Genomic DNA, 25,323 nt, shown 5'->3' on the forward strand with positions numbered 1-25,323 from the left:
CATATTTACACATAAGTGAACACAATTACTGAGAAAAGGAAGAACATAATGATAGTAATATTATAGAATGTTATATTGTTTCTCATACATTATTTAACAATATAATCTTATATGAATACATGTTTTTTTTTTGTTTTTTTTATTATAAATGATATTCCGAGAAGTGTCTGTGTAATTATTCTACTGGAACCACAATATTTTTGCTGTCCTGATTTTAATTGAGCTTATAAGTCTGTATGTTACCAAATGTTGCTCATAAGTTACACTGAACTTCACAACCATGAAACTCAATGACAAGTGCTCAAAAAAAACAAAACATCAGAAATATAGTTTGTGAGCCTATTTGTCCATGTAACCCCATGATGTATGGCCATTGATTATGTGAATTTGACAAGTCACACCATGAAACTGCTATTTCAAATACATACAAACAAACAAATCCATTGCATATTGGAAACAATATAAATCTTAACATTTCAAAATAATTAGACTAAGAATCATAGCTTTGAATATCCAAAATATGTAATAGTTGACTTATTCTTGTTTTATATTGTGCAGATAGCGTCCTCTAGTGGCTGAGTGTAGATATTGCACTTTCACTATTTGAGTCATAGCACATCTGTAGAATCAATTAGTTGAATCCTGCTGACGACAGACTGATAAATAACCACTCTTTGATTGATTGAATATGTTGATGTACATGAATGTACAGTGTCTACAAATACTTTTTATTCTGTTGCTGCTGTAATAGATGATGACAGTTATGATAAAAATCCTCATATCCTTTGGTGTCTCAGAGAGTCTTCACAGACTTGAACCCTGTGGCAGGCTGGTGTCTCTCTCTGCATGGTTGCCTCCAGCAGGACATTTCATGTGGAGCACAGTATACACACCTCTGACTGTGAACAGCAGGGAAATAGCAGCAAAGTATGAGGCGTAGATAAGAAACTGAAAAGAAATGAGAGGATTACTTGCACCGTGTATGGTGACTTATAAATTAATGAATTCATCCAGTTATTCCTTTTCATCTCTTGTGGTCTGTCTCCCTACTGTATGTTCATCAAATGCCCTCCAAACAGCATAACTTTGTTCTGAGGCTTTTTATCGGTTCTCTTAATTTTCTTTATTTTCTTTATATATTCAAACGCAGTTTATTTTATTTTCCTCTGTAGTAATATTCCTCAATTTGTAACTTACTGTAAAAACTCTTTATAACCCCAGTTTAAAAAAGTTCACGTTACTTATTCTTGTTCTTAAAATAAAGTATATGTGCATGTTAAGTACATGGACATATAAATAAGTTTAAATCTCCTGAACTCAGTGTATGGTCTGTGTGTACTGCAGTACCTGTGAGGTGATGGTGAGCTGTAGAGACTGGGTGTTGATGACAATGGCAGTGAGGACACTCTGGAGGACTGTGCCCACAAAACTATTTATGCCGAATACCAACGCATAGCGCCTCCTGTTCAACATCTTGGCTATCTGAAAACTTGGATAGACATATATGACATGCCACACAGTAAAATTAAATTATTTTTACTAATATTAATATCAAGGGGTTTATGTTAAGAACCTATCACAAAAGACAATCAAATATGGCAAAAAAAGGATCAATTAGAATAGGATATATATATATACTGTTTTAATTATAACAAGAATAAGAGTCTACAGCTATGCTAAGAGCTCTGGTTGTGCTTAAAGGCACAATAGCTCTTTGAGCTAAATGCTAACATCAACATGGCATTCTGTTCAAAATGACAATTTTATTGCAACTAATTATTATTTTAATTATAAATTAATCTGTCAATCATCAATTAGTCTTACGGGCCAAAAGAAAATGGTGAAAAATGTTGATCACTGTTTCCAAATCTAGTCTTGTCCACAACTCAAAGATATTCAGTTTACTGTCCCAGAGGTCCAAAGAAATCAGAAAATAATCACATTTGTGAAGCTGAAATCGGACAATTTGGACATTTTTTTTCTGAAATTCTCAAATCTATCAATAGTTGTCGATGATTAAGTGAATCCTTGAATTGCTTAATCAGCTAATTGTTGCAGCTCTAATGATAATGCTAATATGTTAATGTGTAAACAGGTAATCTTAAGCATATTCACCATCTAAGTTTAGGGTATTAGCATGCTAACATTTGCTAACTGGCATTAAACAAGTTAAGTATAGTACTTAAGTAGAACTGAGGCTGATGGAAATTGCATTAGGTTTGGAGAAATTTGGTCATAGGCAATAATATTGGACAAAATGTAAATTTTTGACCTGATGATCAAATGCAAATGAAACATTAGAGAAACACCAAAGTTATTGCACTTCATCCTGAGTTTGCCATGAACTTCTGCCCCACATTTCTTGTCAGTTCATCCCAAAGAGCCATTTCACTCAAAACCACAAATTTCAAACTCATGGTGGCACTAGAGGAAAAGTCAACATCTAGAATACATTGTCTTGAACCTTGGATGTATTTATTAAATTTGGTGTCCATTAATTAATTAGATGTTAAGATATTTCAAAGATAAAAAAGTAAAAACTTTAGGCACTTTTTGGTGCCTATAAAGGAAACATCAGGGGATTAATAAAGTCTTCCTCTGGTGATCATGACAGCAACCTATCTAACAATTGTAGAGATATTTTTCAGTTTGACTTCAGATTTTCCGAAGTGGTGGATGGATCATAGATGTGTCACAATGATTTATAATGAAGGACGATATCTCAGGCGGACTTTTGGTGTTAGTAGTGGATGTATTTATGTCATGCTCAAGGTGGAAACCTTTACATGATCTGAGTGTGAAGCAGTGCTAGAGCCCAAATTACATGAGGAGGCCCAAATAAAAAGCTAAACCAACCTGCTCAAAGGTTCAGAAAAGCAAATTTGTCAATAACTGTGCTACAGCAACATTAAACTTGTTTAAAAAAATCTTGTGGTGCATTTTTGGCATCACATATTTAAATTCTCCCCAGTAGATTCATTCACATTGATACATAGTATTTGTGGATCGCTATTTGTGGATTCAGCTGCAGTCTCCATGTGCTGCTGACATGAATTCTTACGTGCAGATGGTGGCGAGCTGTAAGTAAATTGTTTTGAAGAGGGAAAAGCATGTGTAGTTGATCCAGATGTTGTCAGTCAGATCCATCAGGAATATGGCTCCAGCGATCAGGAATGTGAAACCTCCCAGGACCAGCTCCCCCCACACAGACCACTCCAGAGACATGTGTCCCACAGCAACAGAGGCTGCAGCTCCTAAAGGAGAACACGATTACTCTGTGAGTCAGTACATTACCATAACGTAACTGAGGAGTAGCAAAAAATGCCAAAGAGAGACCTCAGGGATCATGTCTAATTGTTGGTCAGATTTTTAGGCACATTGTGGGAAAAAATAATCTCCTACAAACAGTCAAAACCAATATCTCTCCCCGTTCCTTCTTATTCTTATTCTTTCAGTAATTTTGCTAGAAATTCGCAATTCAAAAACAGTTTCAATTAATAATAATGAGAATTCAACTTTTCATTTCACATAGACTTACTGCTTGAAGTAAAAAAAAAACAAAAACAATATGAATGAACTGGAAAATACAGAAAAATGACTTTAATATTACTCATAGGTGGCTTAAAGAGTGTATAAGCTAACCAGCAATGGAGCAGGCATCAACGAGAAAGAGCTTTGGTATTGTACACATGGACTATATGATTTGATTTAGGAAGAAAGAAATGCCCCTTATGGTTGTTTTATACATTGTGTGTGATGGATATTAATGTGTTTAGGTTATGTTTTGTGGCACATCTCATGGTCTGCTGCTTATTGTGTGCGAGACATAAAAAAAGTATAATCCATTCATTCATCATTAAATTAATTTAATTTTGTTTCATGGTTCATCACTCATATAGTCTCTCAAAGAGTCCGTTTTTAAAGGGAGGGTTCAATCATTAATGCATGCAACATTGACAATTTTAAGTAGCAGGAAAACATATTATAGATATAATTCCTCTCAGACACTGATATCCAACATTAAAATCCTCTAATAGTTGAACTCTGAGCTTTCCAACAATCATTTTGGAAAACAGTGTTTCTCGTTTCAGCCACAAGGTGGCACAGTGCAGCCCTGATGCATCACAAGGCTTCTTTTACCAAATGTGACAGAGTTATGAGGCCTTTATCCCTGTGGATGGATATAAAATCAGGGACTCCAGATAGTGAATCTTTGGAGTATTGATTATTTTAAGACAGTCTTGTCTCCCCTTTTCTTCCCCTCATTCTCCACCTCTTCCTCTCACATTACCTTAACTCACTTGCTACATAATGCATCACATGTTCTCCATTACTACTGCTGCCTTGTCAAAACTTTCTTGTAATTGGTGAAGGTTAAATAAAAACTGAACCTGTCTCATTCAGTGAGGTGAGTTCGAAACCCTTGCATCCCCAGAGACATGGATCCATTCCTGCAAAGCTTTTTATCCACTAGAATATAAAGAGAGGCTGAGTATAATTGCCTCTCTCTTTTGAATGTGTACATTTCCTTTGATTCCTTGTCCATTTGTGGTCAATCAGTGCTAATAGTCAAACATGAACACCGCCAGGGCCGTCCGTGTATTTAACATGTTCTTAATCAATCCCCCTGGCTCTGATTAGCAGAGGGGGGTCTCATAGAGACTGAATAATCAGACCAGTTTCCACAGCAGTGTCAATTGGAGGCTTAGCAGGGTCAGCTGAAGCCAGCTGTACAGCTTCATGGACAGAGATCAATAATGCAGCTGGGCTCTCAGTATGGTCAAACAGCAGGAGTTAATGTTAAATGCCAAATCGGTGCTCGTATCTCAGTTTAATTGGATAAATGTAATTAAACCCATTTTACATCTGACAGCAAGAGGACATTAAAGAGATCTTGGATTATAACATAAACATCCTGTCATCTAAAAAATACATTTATATCCTATCACACTGTTATGCAAAATACATTTTGGAGAAAAGGTAAGTTCTCCCTGGAATATGTCCAGTGGCAAGGATGTTTCCAGGAACTTGTACATTTTTGTTGTAGGGAGGTGACTGGGGCAGATACTGTAGTGGGAGACCAGGCTTCCTGTCCTCTGTGGCCAGATTTAAGCTACAAAAACACTTACATAGTAAGGTTAGGAAAAGATACTGTTGTGGTGTGGGTTAAATTCTGAATAAGTAAAGATGCCCCGTTTCTAACTTTAAGTCACTGGTGACTTTTTAAATATTTAGCTGAGACCATGATCTTTACCTAACCTTACAATCCTCCCGCCAGACAAGAACATAACTATTTGGAAATTCTGCAAAACCTCTGATTGGAGCTTAAAGTTATGTTTAAATCAGGGCATGGCATTCTGAAGAGCCGCCATGTCATGGAGGCTACGTCCATTTTTTAATCATATAGTCTAGTACTTTCTCAAGACATAAACTAAATGCGCACTCCATGCCCCCCGGTTACACAGGCTTCCCCTTAAGTATTTGTAGTCTTCAAGTTCAAATTGAGTCAACCCTGATGGCATCACCCGATTCACTGTGGCATCATTAGTTTTAATGTGGCTCAAACACAAGCTGCATGCAGGTCACACTAAACCGTTTTGTGACGTGTGTGGCACAGATGGGGAAAAACATGTGAGCTCATGTTGTGTTCAGCTTTTCACGCTGGTTAGATAACATCACACTGCATGTGTGTTGTATGTGGGGGAGAAAAATGTGAATTTGCACACTGTGAGCGCTGGTGTGTGGCCTAAATCTAAACGGAAATATATTCAGCATGCAGGTTCATGCCAATTGAAATGCAAAACCTTGGACATGCCTGACCTGGGGAAGGTAATGTCCTGACTGAAGCTGTGTTCTGAATACATTATCCATTGACTTAAATGTTTGAAGTGTAAATAACTTGTAATTACTGCTTTTAGACGAGAAACTAATTGATGGGCTGTGGTGCCCTGTAACTCCTTCTCCTTGAAAATCATACTGTAAAAAACAATATAACTGAACACAACTCATTTTGTTCTGCATAAACATTTGGTTTTATCTTAATACTAATGAGCTTCTAAAAAATATTGTTTTCAACCTCCAGGACATATAGTTATTAATATGCTGAATATGAAAATAGTAAATTATGTTGTGCTTTTCTACCATATTTTATCATGTTAGTAATCCATATTCATATTTTCCCTATCGGTTTCCACCAGGTTTTTTCCTCAGGGATGTTTTCTAAGTGTGGAACAGAGAAAATACAACAGGAATCTTTGGGGAAATATCAGACATGGGCCCTACAGCTTGACTGCGTGTTGTGCAGAACCATTTACAAGTGAAAGGCATACAGCTGGATGTGGTTTACACAGAGTAATTGCCTTTGGTTTCTGGGGAATACAGGGATGTATCAGTACTATAATCAATAAAAGTGCACTGGCTGGATGGCAGCAGCTGCTTTACCCATCTGGGGATGAGAGTAGGCAATTAAATAGTCTAATTAATGCTGCTCCCATTGTCTGCCGTGCTTTGGGGGTTGTGAAATACTGATACTAGAAAGGGATTGTGTTTTCTTTCTGTCTTTCTGTCTATTTATTCAATTATTTTTTTGTAGCAGAATGTGTGCAACACCCATAAGCTTTAAAGAAAATGTTTGGACTTGTTTTTACAAGAAACTAAACCTGTTCTGTTAAGCTGGATTTGCTACAGTTGCAATTCAGAATTAATCAGTTTTCAACAATTCATCTTAGGTTGGGAGTGACAGTGGAGAATCAAACTGTGTGGGAAGCAAGTGTGGGAGGTTGCAAAGTTTTTCCAATTTTTTTTTAACTTAATACCAATGACAATCAGTGAAGGCAGTATTCAGAGTGATAATTCAACATTTGGGATGCATATTCGCTTTCCCTCCAAGTGTTAATTGAGAAGATCGATACCACTCTTGTACCTGTCTGGTAAATACGTATATGGGTATCGCCTGCACCTGGTTATCTTAACTCAACATAAAGACTGGAAACAAGGGAAAACAGCTAGCCTGGCTCTATCCAAAAGTAACAAAATCCTCCTACCAACAGCTCTAAAGCTTGTTAATTAACACATCTTGTTTGCTTAATCCATACAAAGACCGAAGAGTAAAAACGTCAGGTTTAAGTTTTACAGAGCGTTATAAGCCAGGCTATTTCTTAGCCAGGAGTCTTAACTTCCTGAAGTCACCTTCAGCTCCCAGGCGACCAGTGGAGACTGATTTTGTTCATTATAATTTTATTGGATAATTAGTGATGCATTACCATGAAAGAAGCATTATATTGTTGTAGCTGGCAGCTAATTTTAATTACTATATGTACATTATAGTTTATATAATGATCATAGGTTTTTTTTATGTAAAATCATTCTGAAAAATAACCAGCATCTATAACTGTCAAATTGAAATAGTTCAGTAAAAATTACAATATTTTTTTTTACAAAATGCAATGGATTAGTAGCTAAATGCTCCCCTATGTTTACTAGCTAGTTGCTAACTTTATCTGCTGTTTGGTGCTGGGCAAGTAGCACACAATGGAGATATCAAAGCTCTCTGCTTGTTGGACACAATGTTGATGAGAGCGCTGAGACTTAACCAAGTCATTAAATTTGAAACAATGAGCTAAGAGACAGCTGTGGGACCAAGTCATTGTATTGCAAGTCACAAGTCTCATGTTCTTGGAGTCAAGTCTAAACCTAATGCAATGCCATTTTAACAACACAATGAACAAAGCAAAATTATCTTTGGTATTATTTATTCTGACTGGCTCTCAGTAACATCAGGGTGTGAACTATACGGGAGCCAGGGGGAGCTTGGCATGACATAAGCTCCCTGAAAACATGAATTGTGAAATAATAAGCTATTTTTGCCATACATAGCTATGATTGATGTATGATTCATGCATAAGGGTGATTCATCAATTATTTACTTTTTATTTTTATTTTTTTTAAGTATTTTTTGGGGCTTTTTATTGCCTTTAATTGATAGAGACAGCCGAAGGTAGACGGGAAAGTGGGGCAGAGAGAGAGGGTATGATACGCAGCAAAGGGCTGCAGGTCGGACTCGAACCGTGGGCCGCTGTAGCAAGGATTCAGGATTCAGCCTTTGTACATGGGTTGCCAGCTCTACCTACTGAGCTAACTGGGCCCCCATTAATTATTTACTTTGATTAACATTCTTGCCATCACCAACCAAGTGTGGTGATGCAATATCTAAATCTACCTAAACCTCATTCACTTTAACTTTTGGAAAAAAATAACTTTCTTAGTCCCATTCAGTCTGCATGCCGAATCGTCATTATTCCCTAATCAAGAATGAGCTCCCCCAAAACCCACAGTGTAGTTTGTACAGTGAGTAACGTAACGTTAGTTCTTCATGTTTCTCTCCTGCAACTTCATTGGATGGTGCTGGACCAGTTCATACAAAGTGGATCTGGGGAAATAAGTGTCGACTTGCTGGGAATTAATAGCTTTAACATTAGCTGTTTAAGGGAATGAATTGAGGACTTTCAAAAAACATTCTTTTTAATCTTTGGGCTTGGGGAAGGTATCACGTATTCACCAGAAAAGAGGCTCAAGCCAAGTAAAGTCAAGAGTGATTGGTGTTAAAGTCCAAGTTGGCAAGCTTGACTGAGTCCACACCGAAAGGGTGTGGGGGGGATAATACGCTCTGGGTTTATCACTGCTAGAGACCTCTTTCATATTAAATGTAGTAATTCTTTTTACACAGTAACTTTTCTGTTGCTGTATGAAAAACAAATTACTGTATTGAGGAAACAAAAACAAATCAGTGGTGCAGTAGTTACCTGTCAATGTGCTGATGGCATCCACCCCTCCATTGTAGGCTGTGAAGTTGTTGGGCTGCATATATACCCAGAGGAGCTGGACATAACCTGTAACCTGGTAAAAGCCGCATCTCCCTGTAGCTGCCCATATGCAGAAGAAGAGCACAGCCACAGAGGAATAGCATTTCTTACAGTCCAATATAAGCCCTCTGAACATCGTTCCAACATGCTTGGCAGCTGTCACACTCTTCACCCAGATAAAGAAGTCCTGGCTTTCAGAGCTGTGAGTGTCCTCATCTGAGTTTTCCTGTTGTGCAGAATATGTACCCTTAAGAAATAAACTAGTCTTAGGCATGGGAAGGAAAAAGGAGGTTATCAGTGCTACGGAAACAGAAATGAGAGTTATAAAACCTAAGCAGTACAAGGACACCCTGCCCAAAGACAGAAGCAGTTGGGCCAGCAGGGCACCCACAGCATAGCCCAGCAGTATGGCCCCTCTGACATAACTGGTCACTCTCTGATAATAGCTGGGCGGAACTATGCTGTAAATGTAGGAGAAATAGGCCACATCTGCTGCCGTGGCAATGCTGTAGCAGAAGAAGGCCAACTGAGCCGAGTGGACCCCCGAGCCAAACAGTACCAGCAGAAACGCTGTGACATAGGTGAGCCCCTGGAGGATGATTACAGGCTTGTACCTGAGGAAGTCTGTCACCAGGAGGACTGGGATGAGGAGAACCAGGCTGGAGTAAGTCCACACAGGATACACCTGTCTAGTCACCTGGATATGGAGGAAGGCAAACAAAGACCTAATTATTATTTTTTAGAAAATGATCCCTTTACTGCTGATTGCAGGAGTATCCACAATGACAGTAGCACACCAGACGCAATTCCACCTCTACTCATTGTCAGTGAAAAATGACTTCTCCATTCACATGACAGAACAGGAAGCAATACGAATGAGGCTCATTAAGCAACATGTTGACAAATTTTAATATTATGCAAATAAACACAATAGCTGCAGCTTTAAAGGCAGCTGCAATTAAGCAAAATATGGTTCTTAAATTAAGTTCTCATTAAAGTTGTTTTTTGTGTTCCACTTTGGCCTCGAAATAATATTCAAAGATGGGTTTTTATGGCAGTGGCTTGATTTAAAGTCCCCCTCCACTCAAAAATATAAAAAAATAAATGTTCTCTTGCTGTTCTAACAATTGGATGTGCATTTGACAGAGTTTGACAGTAGAATTGTTTTGTTCACATTTTTTGCTCTTTTCTCTTGCTCATTGAAAATCTGATTTTAAGGGGCGGGGCCTAAAAGCATAATTTGTGACATCACAAATAGTTTGTAAGTCGATCCTAGTCCAATTTGCAACTTATACAATTGTGATGTTGAAACAAGTAGAAGAAGTAGATGACTTTTTAAAGATTTTAATGTGGGAATTATAGTCTTTTGTGGAAAAAACATACACTATTGTTCCATGCAAATTATTTGTATATGTGTCTTAATACATGTCTCGAGGGGATCTGCAAACCATCAACTCCTGATTAACAAAACAATGTATGTGGATGAGAGGTCCCGGTTGTTGGCGTTCCATGCCATGTGCAGCATGAAATCAGATTGCGGTTGCAATTATTATTGACAGACTTCTTTATTAAAGTGAGTTTGTTTGGCCGCATTGTAAACAGACACGTCAGTTGCTTCTCTGTTGTATTTCCTGACAAAGTAGTAGTAGTTGCTCTAGTATTTAACTTGCCCTAGCCCTTGCTGTTACCATGAAAACCACAGGTGTCTACAATTCAACCAGGACCGAAATCTTAAAAATTACATTTAAATAATGGTTTGATATGAACTCATTTGTCCCCTGAGAATAAATCCTAATTACATTGGTGTCCCCCTGATTTCTTTTTACTACAATGAGGTCTAACTTTCCTCTTCACCATCACTTTGGTACTGCAGGGGTAGTTACTTTTTTCTGTTTTGTCTTTACCAACCAGTAACAACAGCCCTTTTTATTGGACCCAGAAGCTGGTGTAGCAGTTCCTAGAAACAGTTAAAAGGTCCAGTGTGTAACATTTGGGAGGATCTATTGGCAAAAATGTAATATAATATTCATGGGTATGTTTTCATTAGTGTATAATGAAATAATAATGAATAATTTGCCATTTTATCTACACAGGGAGTGTGTCATCTTCTGCAGACACCGCCATGTTGAACTGCCGTGTTTCTACAGTAGCCCAGAACAGACCAACCAAGCACTGGCTTAGATAGGGCCTTTTTTTCGCCAGTTTCGCAGCCACTGTAGTTTCTTCTACATGCTTGAAACAGGAGGTTGACATGAGGGGGTTGTAATCTGCAGCTATACCACTTGATGGCACTAAATCCTACACACTGGTCTATTAACACAACATTTTTCACAACAGCTAAACAAATGCGAATATTAAGTAACACAAACAGACATAGAGCACCAAACTGAGATGCGTCCTTACAAGCTAAACATGTTTCAATTTGAGCAAGTAGGAGAGAAATTGGGGGGAAATAACACAGAGATGGACTACTGGGTATGTTTAGAGATCAGTTAGGGTCTAGCAAGCTAACAGGTACAGCTAAAGTCTGGGCAGTCAAGACAGAGAATGTAAGGCAGTAAATGTATGCTGGTGAGTGTTCAGTCTAAATGCACCTTAAGACCTCAGGGTTCTTAAGGGAAAACAGGAATATATCAGGTTGATAGTAATCCTCCATGAAACGACTACACTACACTTTGACCATATCTTGGTATTTTTTTGTCAATCTGGTATCAAATGGGCTTTGTTGGTATGATTGGAGCAGGAAATTTAATTTGTAGGGCCTGTAGGGTTCACAAACTTAGTTAATTTCTATAACTTCCTATAAATCTCAAAAGCCACTTAGGACCACAAGACGTAAAGGTAATTTGCATCATATACGGTGGAGCATCAGATGAGTACACCTTGAGAGTACCGACAATAATTTGTGTGAACAAAGCAGCTCCCTTCTTGCCTTATGCATCACAAAGTGATTGTCATTGCAGAGCTGCGGAGGACCCCATTTAGTTTCTTCTTAATGCCACCATGTGAGGTGTGATACTGTAGAGGCGCTCCTGTTCCCCCCCCCTTTACAAAAAAAAAAATTTTTTTTTTTTTTTTTTGGGTTTTTTTTTTTTTTTTTTTTTTTTTTTTTTTCTCCAAAAAATTTTTGTTTTTTTTTAACAACTGGCCAGATTACTCAGAAATTTTACTTGTATATATTTGGCCACTGGAGAAGGAATCCTACTTATTTTAGTGGCATTCTGAACTTTATTTTATTGCTACCATCAAGTCAAAGTTTCCTCAGCCAAGATGTTATTCAAGGAGAAAGACAACAGCTGTGTCCTTATTCTACAATAGCTGCATAATTATGCTGACGACTCTAGACTGTATATGTGCAATATTTTGGCACCCACTGTTACCTTTTCCAAGTACTAAATGTAAATGTCTCTTTATGGTTTCACTGCAAAGTGTGTCATGGGTAACCACAGGTTGCACAACCTCGCAGAGAAGCTGATGGACACACCTCCACATTCTCAACAATGCATCATTTGGTTCTGAACAGTCAAGCAAACTTATTCAACTCCTGCCAGGAGGTTGATTTGAAGCAGAATAGAAGAAATAAGTAAATACTATACCAAAAATTGTTTAGTAAGGATATAAGTATAATCAAAACAAGCCAATGTTGACCCTGTGCACATTTACTTTCATGTAGCTCAGTGAAGAATAAACTCTACAAGAATAGCAAAATCTTTACAAAATCACCAACATAGTTGTTACATGTAGTAAACTCTCATAGTTCAGAAGAAAGACATAAAGAAAGCCTGAAAAGCTCATCTCCAATTCAAACAAACAATTTATTAGAGGCATAACCATCTGAAGGTCACTGAAGCGATAAACATGTGTATTAATAAGTCATAATGGGATGGATAATGGTTTCTAATCACTTTAAATGAGTTCAATGTTCAATTTAGATACATTTTATTTACTTATATATTGAATTTGTAACCAGTTATTTGAAATGTATTACATTAACACAACTAGTTACTGTAGTTCTGAGTATAGATGAACAAATATATTAATTTATGAATTCCAGCTTTTACTTTGAACATCCATTATTTTGTTATTCATACTTCCTATTTACATAACTTTGTTCACATGTATCTACATTATTTATATGATGTATATTAAAATAAAAAGAGCAAATCTAATAACCTAAGGCTTCCATCACTGTACAGCAGTCACATATCTAATTTCATAGCTCAGTACCTCACCTGCTCGGTGGTGAGATTCTTGTAAGTTCCTGTGAGGAACTCTGTCAGGAAGGGCTCTATGGGCCTCATCATGGAGCAGAAACCATAGATGCAGAGCAGCACAGTGGGGCCCACCCAACCAGCACGGCAGGGCACATAATGGCCTGCCCAGCAAGGCCTGTTGCCACACTCCCCGCTCCAGCAAAAACCCATCGTTCCTCTGCGGGTCCCTGGGGATGTCTCACCGCGTCCGGCGAGAGCACAGTCTAATTTAGGCAGTTTAATCTGTTGAGATATGGAAGCTTCAGATAAGGCCAAGGTGAGACTGACTGTGAACACCAAGTCACCTGCTTTGCCATTGTTGTTTCTCTCTTCTGAAGTTTTCCTGGCTACGGCAAGAGAGGAAAAATATGTGAGGCTGTGAGTGAAGATACATTAAGATGAAATATGAGGTGGTGAGCCCCTGGGGCTCCAGCAGGTTATAATAAATACGGTCTCCTCCTCTGTCTTTATACAAAACACCCTCATTCCTGCAGATATTGAGGAAGGGGTGGAAGTCAAGCAGAGGAATATGTATGAGTGTGTGTCTGAGTGCAGGTGTACACACCATCATGCTGCCCCACACACAAAGTGTGTACACACTGTGTGCCTGTTTAGCTTCTGCCACCAATAGCTAGTGGAGTCAAAAACAATGTGAGTGGTACATATAGCCTACTGTTTTGTACTGTGTTGGTCAAATAAATAATAAAAATGATAATTTTCCCAAATACTTGATGCTGCTGACTAAAAAAAGTGTAGAAACTTGGACATCCACAAAACTCAGTTCTAAATTAAATTAAACTCTTGAACTCAATTTTCCAGAGTATTGTCTTTTGTGACTGTCATAATTAACAAGTTCATAATGTTAAAGTCAGTTTTGGAGTTTGGTGGGTGGCCTCGGCAGTGAATTCTTCTATACTTAGGGAAAGAAATAAGCAAGGCAATCATTCCTGAGATGAGAATTACCGTAGTCTGTAATTTAAAATATCCAACGGCGAATTATGACTCACCAGTGGTGTCAACAGAAAGCTCTGCCTCAGCTCAAACTGTCAGACTGTCTCCCCGACTTAATTCTCAAGATCAAGGTCACCAGCAACGAAAATATTATTCATATATTTGCCATTTCTAGTTTAATGTTGCAGTATGTGATGTTCAGTGACTATGGCTGGAGGCATAGGATACAGAAATACTCAATTTGACCTTTACACTGTCAAAGTAAGATCATAATGTAGTCTTGCTAATATTTTGTTCTATTCTATTCTATCCAGGGGTGTCACATTGTGTAAACATGTTGTAGAACCAGTAATGGAAAAGGTCAGATGATCGTCACATTCATCTACAAGGCAGCAGCATACCTTTGTTTTCTTTAATGTGCTTAATGTTGCTGAGGTATTTAACAGCCTCTGTTCAACTCAAAGCTAATGCCCATCAATCCAGAACACTCAATTTATGTTTCTCATACAATTTAGTTTAGAAACTTTAGATGCCAAACAGTTCTCCTTCCTGGACACTCTTTTTGTCTTCCTCATATTAAAATAAGACATCAACTTTATACAATATAGCTAAATCCATTATAACTCCAGACATAAAAACAACATTAACACAAAAATGACTGCAATATGTTGTGCCAAGATCACCAGATCTTAAACTCATCCTACTCTCTGGACTCATTACACTCTTAGTCATCTCTGACCTGCAGTCTCATTTCTATTAATTTACAACAGACAGAGAAGACCTCATTTTCATTTTTCTCTTTCCTGTAATATTCTCCAGTCTGTTCTGAGACTTGAAGTGATGATCAAAAGTATCTATCTTCCAGTTCCATTCCTTTCCATCTGTAAGTTCATGGGCAAAGTAAAGATAGACAGTCTTATGATAGCTTGAACAGAGTGGGGACTGAGGGAGGCAATGGCAGGTAAATGTCTGCAATTGCCTGCTGCGCGCAGTCGGGCCAAATGGAGCTCAGCATGGTGAAGGACATCAAAAGGCTCATGGCACCATATTGCTAGGTGTCGCCTCCACCAGCTCAGAAAAAAATCCTTAGAAGAAATTGTGTGGAATTTGATTTTGGGTGAACTCAGACTCAGATTTGACACTTTGTCGAGTAAGGTCTGAAATTCTCTGGTTGACCCTGCTGTGAACGAGGAGTTTGTTCAGAGTTTGGCCCCACAACCAACCCTTTCCAAACACCTCACTGTAACAGCACAGCAACGTTATAACACGAGAGCCTCGTTTGACAAAGGTGAGATTTCTTGTAAAGGGAAATCTTTTGCTCAATATTTGATCTCAACATTATTAGACTTTTTAGTTTTAGTTTTTTTTTTTTTTTTAAATTTAGTTTCCTGTCGCTTAATATTCCAATTAACCTCTTCCTTCCTATATCCCTTCTTCCTCATTAATTCTGAATTGCAGCAGCTGGCATACTGAGTGTTCAAAGGCAACCCAGATGCATTGATTCTAACGCTTCACAGACCAAACCCTTCTTCCCACAATCTCCTTTTTTTTCCTTCCTTGCTGGCAAATCATATGAGGCTGCTGCAGTCAGGAGCTTGACTTTGAAACAAACAGTGAGTGTGTGTAGTTGTTGGGGGTGGGGGCGGGGGTATTGAGGTGTTTGTGAGGCTCAGATAAGCATGTGTGCAGTGGTTTGGCTGCAAAGCAGAACTCCCACTGTGTCGAGCTGATAAGACGTGGAAGTTCGATGTGGTTTTTTTTCCCCACCCTTCCATTATGACTCTTGTTGATTTCACTGGACAATGACTTGTACTTATAATAAAAGGTGGCTGAAGCACGTTTCTGGTTTAGACAATGAAGACAAACACAATATAATCCACCACCTCTTACACGCAAATGTTGAGAATTTACATGTACTTAATTTGAATAGTGCAATTTTGATATAGCTGTCAACAAAAGTGTTACAGCAAAGAGTGTTCTGGGGTAAACATTTGCTGATGGGCCCCTATAACATCTCCACACCAACTTATTTATGAATATCTACTACGTGAACATTATATAAACTATAACACAGTAATAAGTGTTAAGATTAGAGTCTGGCTATAATACGTGACCTACCTCAGTTGATATTGTACTATAGAGTTGCAAAGTCCCTGACAAATTTACAATTAGCACAAGCAAATTCGTTTTTTTGGTGCCCCCTTGGAATATGGAGCCCTGGGACAGTCCATGTTGTTCAGCTGGTAAATTCCACCACATTTAAAACCTAGGTCGAATACTGAAATATAGTCACACACCATGAACTACATTTCATTGAAGTCTACCAAATGAGACTCTTAGAGACACACTATAGCTATAGTAAGTTGAATACCAGGACTGGACTGTCTTAATAGAGTGAGTCCTTATTTAAGAGTGCATTTCATTCCAATATACTGGACTGAATTGGTATATATCCGAATCTCTACTGCACCAACAGACCTTTTTGAGTGTCTGGTGGTAAGATTGAGAGTATTAAAACATCATGCTGTAATCATCCATCTTAAGTTTTAAAGGAAACCTCCGGGCCAGACACACTAAAAGCTGGTCATAATGAACAACCCCATAACACTAGATGGAGCTCTTGCTTCATCACACACCCGCAACACCACTCCTCATCTCTGTGAAGCAGGGTGCTCATGACACATTCCTGATGATTTTGACAGTCTCAGCTTCAAACTTGTGAGAGCTAAAGGAAGAGCAGCAAATGATTGACACATTGATGGACAGACAAACAGTGAAAACCTCAAAACCAGCTGTCCTCGTCCACGGCCATCTGCCACTTCCTGTCTAATTGGATGATGAGTGCTTTGATTGGAATGTGGGCTTGATTGCTAAATATTTCCCATATGTTTTAAATTATCTTTAGGCTTTTTAGTGTTTCTATACAGTAGCAATAGATGTAGCGGAATTAGTAAGCACTGGCAGTACAAGCAGTCAATAGATCATAACTGTATAACTGACAACAGCTATGATCTATTGACATGCTTGTGGTGAAGATATAACTTGGTCCACAGAATCATATAAAGAGCTGCGTTGTTGGCTTACAGCTAAGCTCCTTTGACATTTTGTTCACTCAACCATGGGGCAACATTTCCTGACACTGAGAAATTTTGTAAAGATCCGGGATTTCACAGGATGTAGTATTCACCTACAGTAATGTGGAAAAAAAACATGCTTTATCCTCCCAATACTGACCAGAATCTATAATAAGATGGACACCTCTGAACGTCTGGTCATCGCTGCTGTGATCAATACCAGAAAAGATATGATTCATACAGTAGAACAAATTTGTCACAGGGGCAAGTTCCTGTTTTTCACTGTCAATCAGATGAAAAATGTAAAATAACCATTTTCATCATGCATTCTAGCCTTAGTTTTGGCAGGCCTGCTGAATAACAAATGTTTTCATATGACATGCATAAATAGGTGATCTCGGTTTCCACTGTAAACACTGCCATGCCAATGACTCTGGCTTCCCCTTATCAAAAATAAAAAAATAATGTCGCCCGAATCCACCCCTATGAATATGGTTAAAAAAAAAAAAAAGAACAGAAGAGGTAAACTTGTGGAATTCAAATGTCACTGAATATCAATACGTCAAAGGTACTGTAAAGCCTAGAAGAAGCTGCTTCCGATCAACACTTCACATTTGAGCCAAGAGGACCTATGGCTGTCAGCATTGAACCCAACCCTGTGACATTTAAAAGGGGAAACAAGAAAGATTTTCACTGCCCCATCGCACAAAATGACAGTAATATCTCCAGGTGTGTGTGACAGAGATGATAGCAGAATTTCTGGCATTCAGAACTCAACTCTCTTGGCCATACTTGTTATGTTTCTTTCAACAGAAGCCCATTCATTCATTTGGTTTACTCAGTGATTCTACCCATCATCATAGCGGCTGAAGCCTATGTTAGACTTCAGTGGCAGGGTGGTGGCAAGGCAAGGAAACACCTTGAGCTGCCCACCAAACAGTGGTGTAAGTACCACTAGTGTGGGCCCAGCTTATTATAAGGTCTCACAAGGGACAGTGACAATTGCCTAGTGTCCGTGGTTGGACCCTTTTGCGCCTTCAGCAGTGACTAGTAGTGCAAGCAGCATGGGACAAGAAAGACTCAGTGGATTGGCTATACTCTCAGTAGAGAACAGCAGAGCAAGGAATTTGGACTTGAGCAGTGTTGTTAATGACTTAGCTGAGCGAAAGGCCCGTAGGATGAACTTTTAATGGGCGAGTACAGGTTTCTTTGTTATGGAGTGGGATCCGGGATTTAAATTACCTCTCAAATGTTAGAAAATGCCCATTTAATGTAATCTATGTCTGTCATAACATTTGGCCACTGTGCCATTGATGATGAATGATGATTAATGAATTGTTTTTGCAAGTAATTAGGTTTGGCACTTTGTCTATTGTCCGTGGTGGTGATCAAAGGTTTGCAATTGAGTCTACATGTCTCTGTGTACATGAGTGTGCTTTTTGAGGCGCAGGGTAAAAATATTTGCACCAGGGCCAATCACAAATGTGTTACCTCTCTTGACAGTCGGTGTCAGCAGTGTGAGCGTCCTGCACTACCAGGCTGCAACCTTTGTGGCTGGCAAATAAAGCCAACATGGAAGTAAAAACTAAACTACAATTCCTCAAATTGCCACTTGAGGCTGCCTACAGTAGTGAGTCAATCTCTATAAGCCCCCACATACTTCACACAGCAGGAATAAAGATGTTCACAGCCTGGTACAAAAACGCTATTGTGTCTACAGCTAAATTCCCCATTCATAACAACTGTGTGGAGATTGAATTTTTATATAAGTCACCTGTTTAAATTATATTAAAGTTTAAAGTTATGCATAACTAAGGGGATAGCCGCTTTATGTGACAGGTTGGTGTCGTCACAGGAGTCTGTTTTCTGTAACCAGGCAACCAACATCTTTTACACCAGGAATAGAGAGTACAATGGAAAGGTTTACTAAAGCAAAATTGTATTAAGTCATAAAAGCAAAAGCAGTTCACTAGGAAGGATGACATCCGAATGTAAACAAGACTAAGCAGTTGCATGCTACCAGCCCTGCGAGGCTAACATGCTGTTGTTTGGCAAGTACTATAATGTTTTTCCGTGTTCTTAGTTTAGTGTGTTAGCATGCTAACATCTGCTAATTAGCATTAAATATAGTTTTCAGGTATGTGATCATAAACCAAAGTATTGGACGAATAAGAAATTTGACCACATGATGGCATTAGTGGAAAGAACAGCCCCATTAGTTACTCTATGTGTGGGTAAAAGTTCAATTTAGTTGAAGTTTGGCTGCAAAACCTGAAGGAAAAACCAGGGAAGCAAAGTTTGCTAAATAATGGCCCGGCTGTGTGCAATGTCACAGAGTTGTTGATCTATCTTCCAGGCTACCAGAGTTCCAGACAATGAGCGTGGTGAGAGCCTTGTGAAGGAAGAGGTCCGTTTTGAAGTTCGTGGAGCAATTTCTACTGGTCTCACAAAGGTCACAGATGACTTCATACCGCTTTAACAAGTTCTAACCAGATAAATGAATTGAAAAAAACGACTCAATATGGCAATATTCACGCCAGTTAGAAAATATCTATTAGAAGCCATGCATTAAAACTCATTAGGGCTCGTTTGGAAAGGATGGGAGGTCTTTGGCACCAATCAATCAAGGTCACTGCTAAGATGATGCCATGCCATTGCTGGAGGGCTCTTAGACTGATGAGTGTCAGCGGCTTCTGGTGAGTGCTGGGGGGCTTGTGTTCCCCTCACTGGGCTCCCCTCCTTCCCCTCTACGCAGACGAATCCTGTTCTGACAGAAAGAGCTGCAGGAGAAGGAAGGAAATAAAAGCTGACATATCAGCACCCTCTCCGCATCTCGTCAAAGTTGTCCTCTTTTGCCCCAAACCAATATCCAGAACCTCTTGTTCTCTTTTTCCTTCCCTCTCTGTCTAGTTCTCATTCCTATAGGCTGCTCAGGCTAGCTGTGAAGAGACTGCCTTTCATTAGCTCCCTGTGTTGGGGTGTGCAAGCGTGCGTGAATGTGTGTGCATGCAATATTTTATACTTTCAGTACTCCTTTACCAGTACCTCTTTCTCTTTATCTCCATTCTTCCTGTTTCTGTCTTCCCATACTGTCTTTATTCTCTCTACATCTTGCTTAAAGTAATAGATCCAGATTTGTGGGGGTATTCATGGCAGAGGACGACGAGGAGAAGGAGGAAGAGGAGTATAAGACGGAGGAGGAGGAGGAGATTATCTTAACAGTTATTTGGTGTGCTGCATTTTTGGTTCCGAGCACCACTCAGCCTTCCGTTTGACAGCTCTTATCCAGATCCTTCAGGGTGCTTCCTTCCGCAATCAACTAATCATATTCTTTACAGTGCTGTCTTTTGTGAGACTCTCTATTTTTGGCTCACATCCGAACAGGAAACAGTATTTAGTGCTCGTCATTTGGGCAGAGATCTAAGAGCCGTAAAAGCTCAGGCAGGATTTGAATTCCAGCAATAATTGAGATAATTCCAAAAGCTAATATTTGGGGCACTTGACCTACCTAATGCCAGACAATAGATAGATAGATAGATAGATAGATAGATAGATAGATTGAAGAGGGCAAGGTAATCAGTTTGTGACCTTTTCAAATACTCAAAGACCAAACAGATCCTAATAACACTAGATGTCTCTAGAAACATGGATTGTTAATTTTAACCTCTAGGCAATGTTCCCAGTAAATGTGCCGGCTTTGATTCTTTTCTATTAATCTGCAGTGCAATTTGCAGCCATTCCCATTAAGCCTTATATGTTAATGGGAAACATTAAAGAAGAAAGAGAAGGAAAAGTCCAGGGAAGACAATCAACCACACTTGATTTAGGCATTAATTATTCTAATGAAAGCAGGAAATCCACTTTAAGGTCAAACTGAGCTACCTGCAGATACATTTGATATTGGAAGTCATACTCTGTGGTTTTAATATGTCCATTTGAGACAGTTGCTGTGCCAAATGCTACTTTCTAATGACCTTGCCGATCGAGTTACCCTTATGTTGGTGCTCTCTCTTAATGAGATTGCCTCATTATGAGTTTGTACTGTATTGTTGGCAAACAGTCTAGTAATTCTCTAGGAATTGCAGTGAGTAATCAACACACACACACACACACACACACACACACACACGCACACACACACACACACACACATAGGATATAAGAATTGTTGAATCATAGAACTAATTTTCTATTTAAGATTGCATTTTAACATCAATTAAGCAGAAGTTTATTTAATGAAATAAAACACTAGTGTATATATATATAGATTTCCAGGATTTCTTTTGACTTGTATACTGTGTGTATGTATGTAGATTTTGTAAGGAAAATTATAATTATCCAATTTTTTCTGCAGTGATAGCACTCACTACATTTGTTTTTCCTCTGGGGCTTGAATTTTTGGTTCAAAATAACAAAGTCTGTGCTGGTAATTTGATTGGTGCAATATCTGTGTGGACTAAAAATAGTTTGTAATATCAGTATCAATTCCACCACACAGGCAGATAACCAGCTTCGGGGGGGGGCTGACATAGTTAGCTGTTGCTTAATCCGATCTGTGAGTCATTTGAGCGCTATGTTACTCCATGACTCTGCATGTTACTTTGTGTCATGATTTAAATCATGGCATAACGCATAGAGCACTAAACTCGTTGCTGTGGGTTTTAACAGTCTGGACATTTGCCATCAGCACAATTCGACCCATGAAAGAGGGGCAACCACAGTTGTAGTTAGACCTCCCCCTTTTTATAATGTCGGGCAAACACAACACTCAGCGTGTGAGCTTCCAATAATTCAGCAAAAGAAATACAACAAAAGTAACATCTAGTGGGAATCAGAAACATTCACTGTTCAAGTTGAACACAAACTCAGCAGAGCAATGGGTCCTCTGAAATGCTGAATGCTGCTGGGGGACAGACAGCTAAAGCTATGGGCTTGTTAAAAATGGGGGCAAAATCAGCATTTGTAGGAGAGTATGATGTGCTCCAGTCAGTAGTGCACAACAGAAGTTGACAGTGCTTTGCCGCCTGTCAATTGTCCCCTTTACTCTAACTTTTTTAAGTTCTTTTCATACAGAGAAGAGATACTAAAGCCAGTTTAATGTGTGTATATACCTTCACTGCTCCATTAAAGAGACACACAACTCACTTTAAAAGTCCACATTATGCCACGTCTCTGGGATTTCTTGACTTGCGAACATGAGCATCTGCGCAGCTGTCAACACTGAGGTGCTCTTTTGGCAAAGAGAGGAAGTAGGTATGAACTTTGTGAACTTGTAAAATGTTGGTTTAAACTTGTGCACCACTTACAGCAGCGCTAACAGCTCTGAACCAGAATACAGACCCATACCCTGTGCTCTTCCTCGGCCACCTTTTCCATCTTTTCTAATTAATTCTCTGTGGAGCCTCACACCTGCGGGGGCTGGACCAACTCTGCTCTCTTGTTTCAGGCTACAGGAGACAGTAACAGATGTTCGCCTATACAAAAAGAACTGTCCCAGGTCACGGGGATGGAGAACAGTATAGGAAGTCTGAAGCTCACTGTAGGGCCATTTTCGGTTTTCCAGAGTCCAGAGTTCGATTGTCACCCCTACCTTTAACCCTGCTGGTCTGCTTTCTGACTTCTTTACTTTGTTCTGATCGGGTGATCTGCTTGGCTCCTTTTGCCAATAAAGGGCAGCTGTGTAGCACTGTTGCCTAGAATTTTGATCGGTGCCCGTTTTGGCAGGCGAAGCCATATGAACACCACTCTTGCACAACCAAAAGTTAATAACCAAGTTAAACAAAACTTAGTTCTCCCATGAAACGACACCCCAGTTAAAGCTGGGATATGTTTGAAAATAACTAGTTTTTACAAAGCATTCTTTGGCCATGTCTAAATCCAAAAGTGCTCTGAATGGCTTTGGACAGTGTCTTAGTGTTGCACTCGTTTGCATGTACAGCTGAAAATTAAGAGTAGTTGTGTGAAGGATTAAGACAGTTCTGACATTGTAAAGGTGTTGCAGGAGTAGTAATTCCTTTAGTCTGGTCAAATTGTTTGCATGCTCTGTTGTCAATATGTCTGATTAAGTTGCCTCTTAGGACATATTTTGCGTTTTCAAGAAATGAAAGTACGTAAAAAAGTGCTACTTTTCCACTATCCTCTTTGGGGGGAAAAAGCAATGGTATCAAGTTTAGCTTACACTCTTTTTAACGTATCCCATTTTCTTGTTATGAATACCATTGAAAATATTGTCATGAAATGTATATGTCCTTTTTTGTCAAAATGTATCTATGTATACAGTATGTATGTATGTATATGTGTAACATTTTTTGCAATTCACTTCAATAGTTTGTTTTAGCTTTTTTGTGTGTGTGCATCTAATTTTTTTATGTTCCACTCAGTAGAGAGGTAATCAGCCACTTTGTACAAATTGGCAATATACACGTGAACACAATCAGCATAGACACATCACATTTCGTCTGCAAAGTTGTTCACATAATCAGGTTTACCTGAGGAAGTAGATACGATAAGTAAGATTTACTTAAGATTGATAAGTACATCTTTTTTAAGATACAAAATTACAAAGACAAAAAAATATATATAAATGAGTGAAACAATAAGAAAACATTACAAAATGAAACACAGAACAAGACAGACCAAACAGAAATACACAAAAACAAAGACAGGGAAGGAGATCTAAAGGCTTGCCCAGAGAGATGGGTTTTAAGAAGCCAGAACAGTCCAAAGATTCAGCAAATCTAAGCGATTGGAGAAGATGATTCCAGATGGTTGGGGTGACAACAGCAAAGGCGCAGTAACCTTTTGTTTAGCAAGTGGAGAATGGATAAAAGACCAAGATTTGAGGAGCGGAAATCACAAATGTGGTTGAAACTTCCTTAAGTCCATGAAGAATTACAAAGAACTGGGAACATGCTATCAGTATGCAAGTACTTTTTAATTTAGTTTGAGAAATACAGACATCTTGACTTCATCTCCTGCAGGAGTATGGATGAAGCATACCGTGGCTCGTCTGGAACCGATCTTGTGCTACCTTGTTCCAGAAAAAGTGTTTATATTAACCAGTGTTTTAGGCAATCTCTTGCAGATTCAGATGAAACTGCCAGCCTGAAAGCGCCTTAAATTTCATCCCCTTAAACTGTTGGATAAGGATGCCACCTTGGCTGCTCTCACTTGGCGCCCAGTTGTTTCTGATTGGAGGCCTTCGAGCTGAGCCAACGAAGCGGAGCGTCCCGTTTGATCTGCCAGGGCTCTGTTCCCTCATCCAGACAGAACAGTGTGAAACATAAAGGCAAAGCCAAAAAAGACATCTATAATTAGTGAGTCAGTTAGGCTTCACCTCAGCAATGCTCTCAGCTGGCCGAGACCCCCAGTATAAAACACACACAGTCGCTCACACCCACTATGCCCACCCCCCACTTTAAGATTCATCTAGACTCATGGCTCTGGTTTGTAATTGCCTCACAAGTCTGGTTACTGAGAGCCAGCCTATTAGGAGAGCACCGGAGTGGAACATAACATTTTCAGTTTCAATTAGGTCTACGAGGGCATACATAATGCACGGGGGAGGTTTGGTCCCCTTAGAGTAGTGAACTGATGAACTTGTGGGGAAATGACGCAGCAGTGGTCAAAGGAGCTGAGCTGAGCTGACTGTTTGTGCTGCATACGGCTGTAAGATTTGTCAGTCCTAAGTGAATTAGTGTGTGCTCATTGGAATGTGGAGATAAGTTTGGAGTGAGCATTGGGCAGTGTGTGTATGTATGTGTGAGAGAGCGAGAGAGTGAGGCAGTAAGCTATAAGGCAGGAAATTGCACCAGACTCAACTAACTGAATTACATTTAAACATATGAGGCTACAATTACCTGGTGTGAATTTTAGCTCACCGAGGTGCAGCAGCCCTCACAGACTGGGATCTTTTGGTATGTGATGTGTTGCTCTCATTTTATAATCTGCTGCTGACCATTTAAGCATAATGCTAATACATTATATGATCTTAGCAGGGTCGTGAGGTTGATTAGGCTTTGTGAGATCCCCCCCGCAGCACTCACTTTTACAGTGGCTCTCGGTAGCTTGGCTTGAAGCCCGAGGAGAGCAGCTAGCCACGGCTTGGCAGGTCGTCGGAGTCCGTGGTGGAGATGGACGCTCCGGGTCTGTTGTTGAGGCCACGGTGGAAGCTGGAGTAGTTTG

At 39.3% G+C, this 25,323-nt stretch overlaps 1 protein-coding gene across 1 annotated transcript; it reads right to left on the bottom strand.

Moving 5' to 3' along the window:
• LOC127350690 (thiamine transporter 1-like) lies at positions 1–25,323 on the bottom strand. The gene is made up of 7 exons (XM_051377521.1): positions 25,185–25,323; positions 13,094–13,357; positions 9,476–9,558; positions 8,802–8,921; positions 3,062–3,254; positions 1,348–1,489; positions 1–948 (listed from the first exon to the last, which is right to left on the bottom strand). Exons 4-7 carry the CDS (start codon positions 8,860–8,862, stop codon positions 805–807), a joined length of 540 nt encoding a protein of 179 aa, XP_051233481.1. The 5' UTR covers positions 8,863–8,921; positions 9,476–9,558; positions 13,094–13,357; positions 25,185–25,323; the 3' UTR covers positions 1–804.

The sequence above is a fragment of the Dicentrarchus labrax genome, unplaced genomic scaffold (assembly GCF_905237075.1).
Source record: "Dicentrarchus labrax unplaced genomic scaffold, dlabrax2021, whole genome shotgun sequence".
Taxonomy (NCBI): Eukaryota; Metazoa; Chordata; class Actinopteri; family Moronidae; genus Dicentrarchus; species Dicentrarchus labrax.

Excerpts from the sequence above, each read along its gene's own strand:
- LOC127350690 (XM_051377521.1), bottom strand. The coding sequence starts at position 8,862 with ATGCAGCCCAACAACTTCACAGCCTACAATGGAGGGGTGGATGCCATC. Across the intron at positions 1,490-3,061 it reads CAGCTCGCCACCATCTGCAC|TTTTCAGATAGCCAAGATGT; the intron begins GTAAGAATTCAT and ends TGTCTATCCAAG. Across the intron at positions 949-1,347 it reads AGCTCACCATCACCTCACAG|TTTCTTATCTACGCCTCATA; the intron begins GTACTGCAGTAC and ends ATTTCTTTTCAG.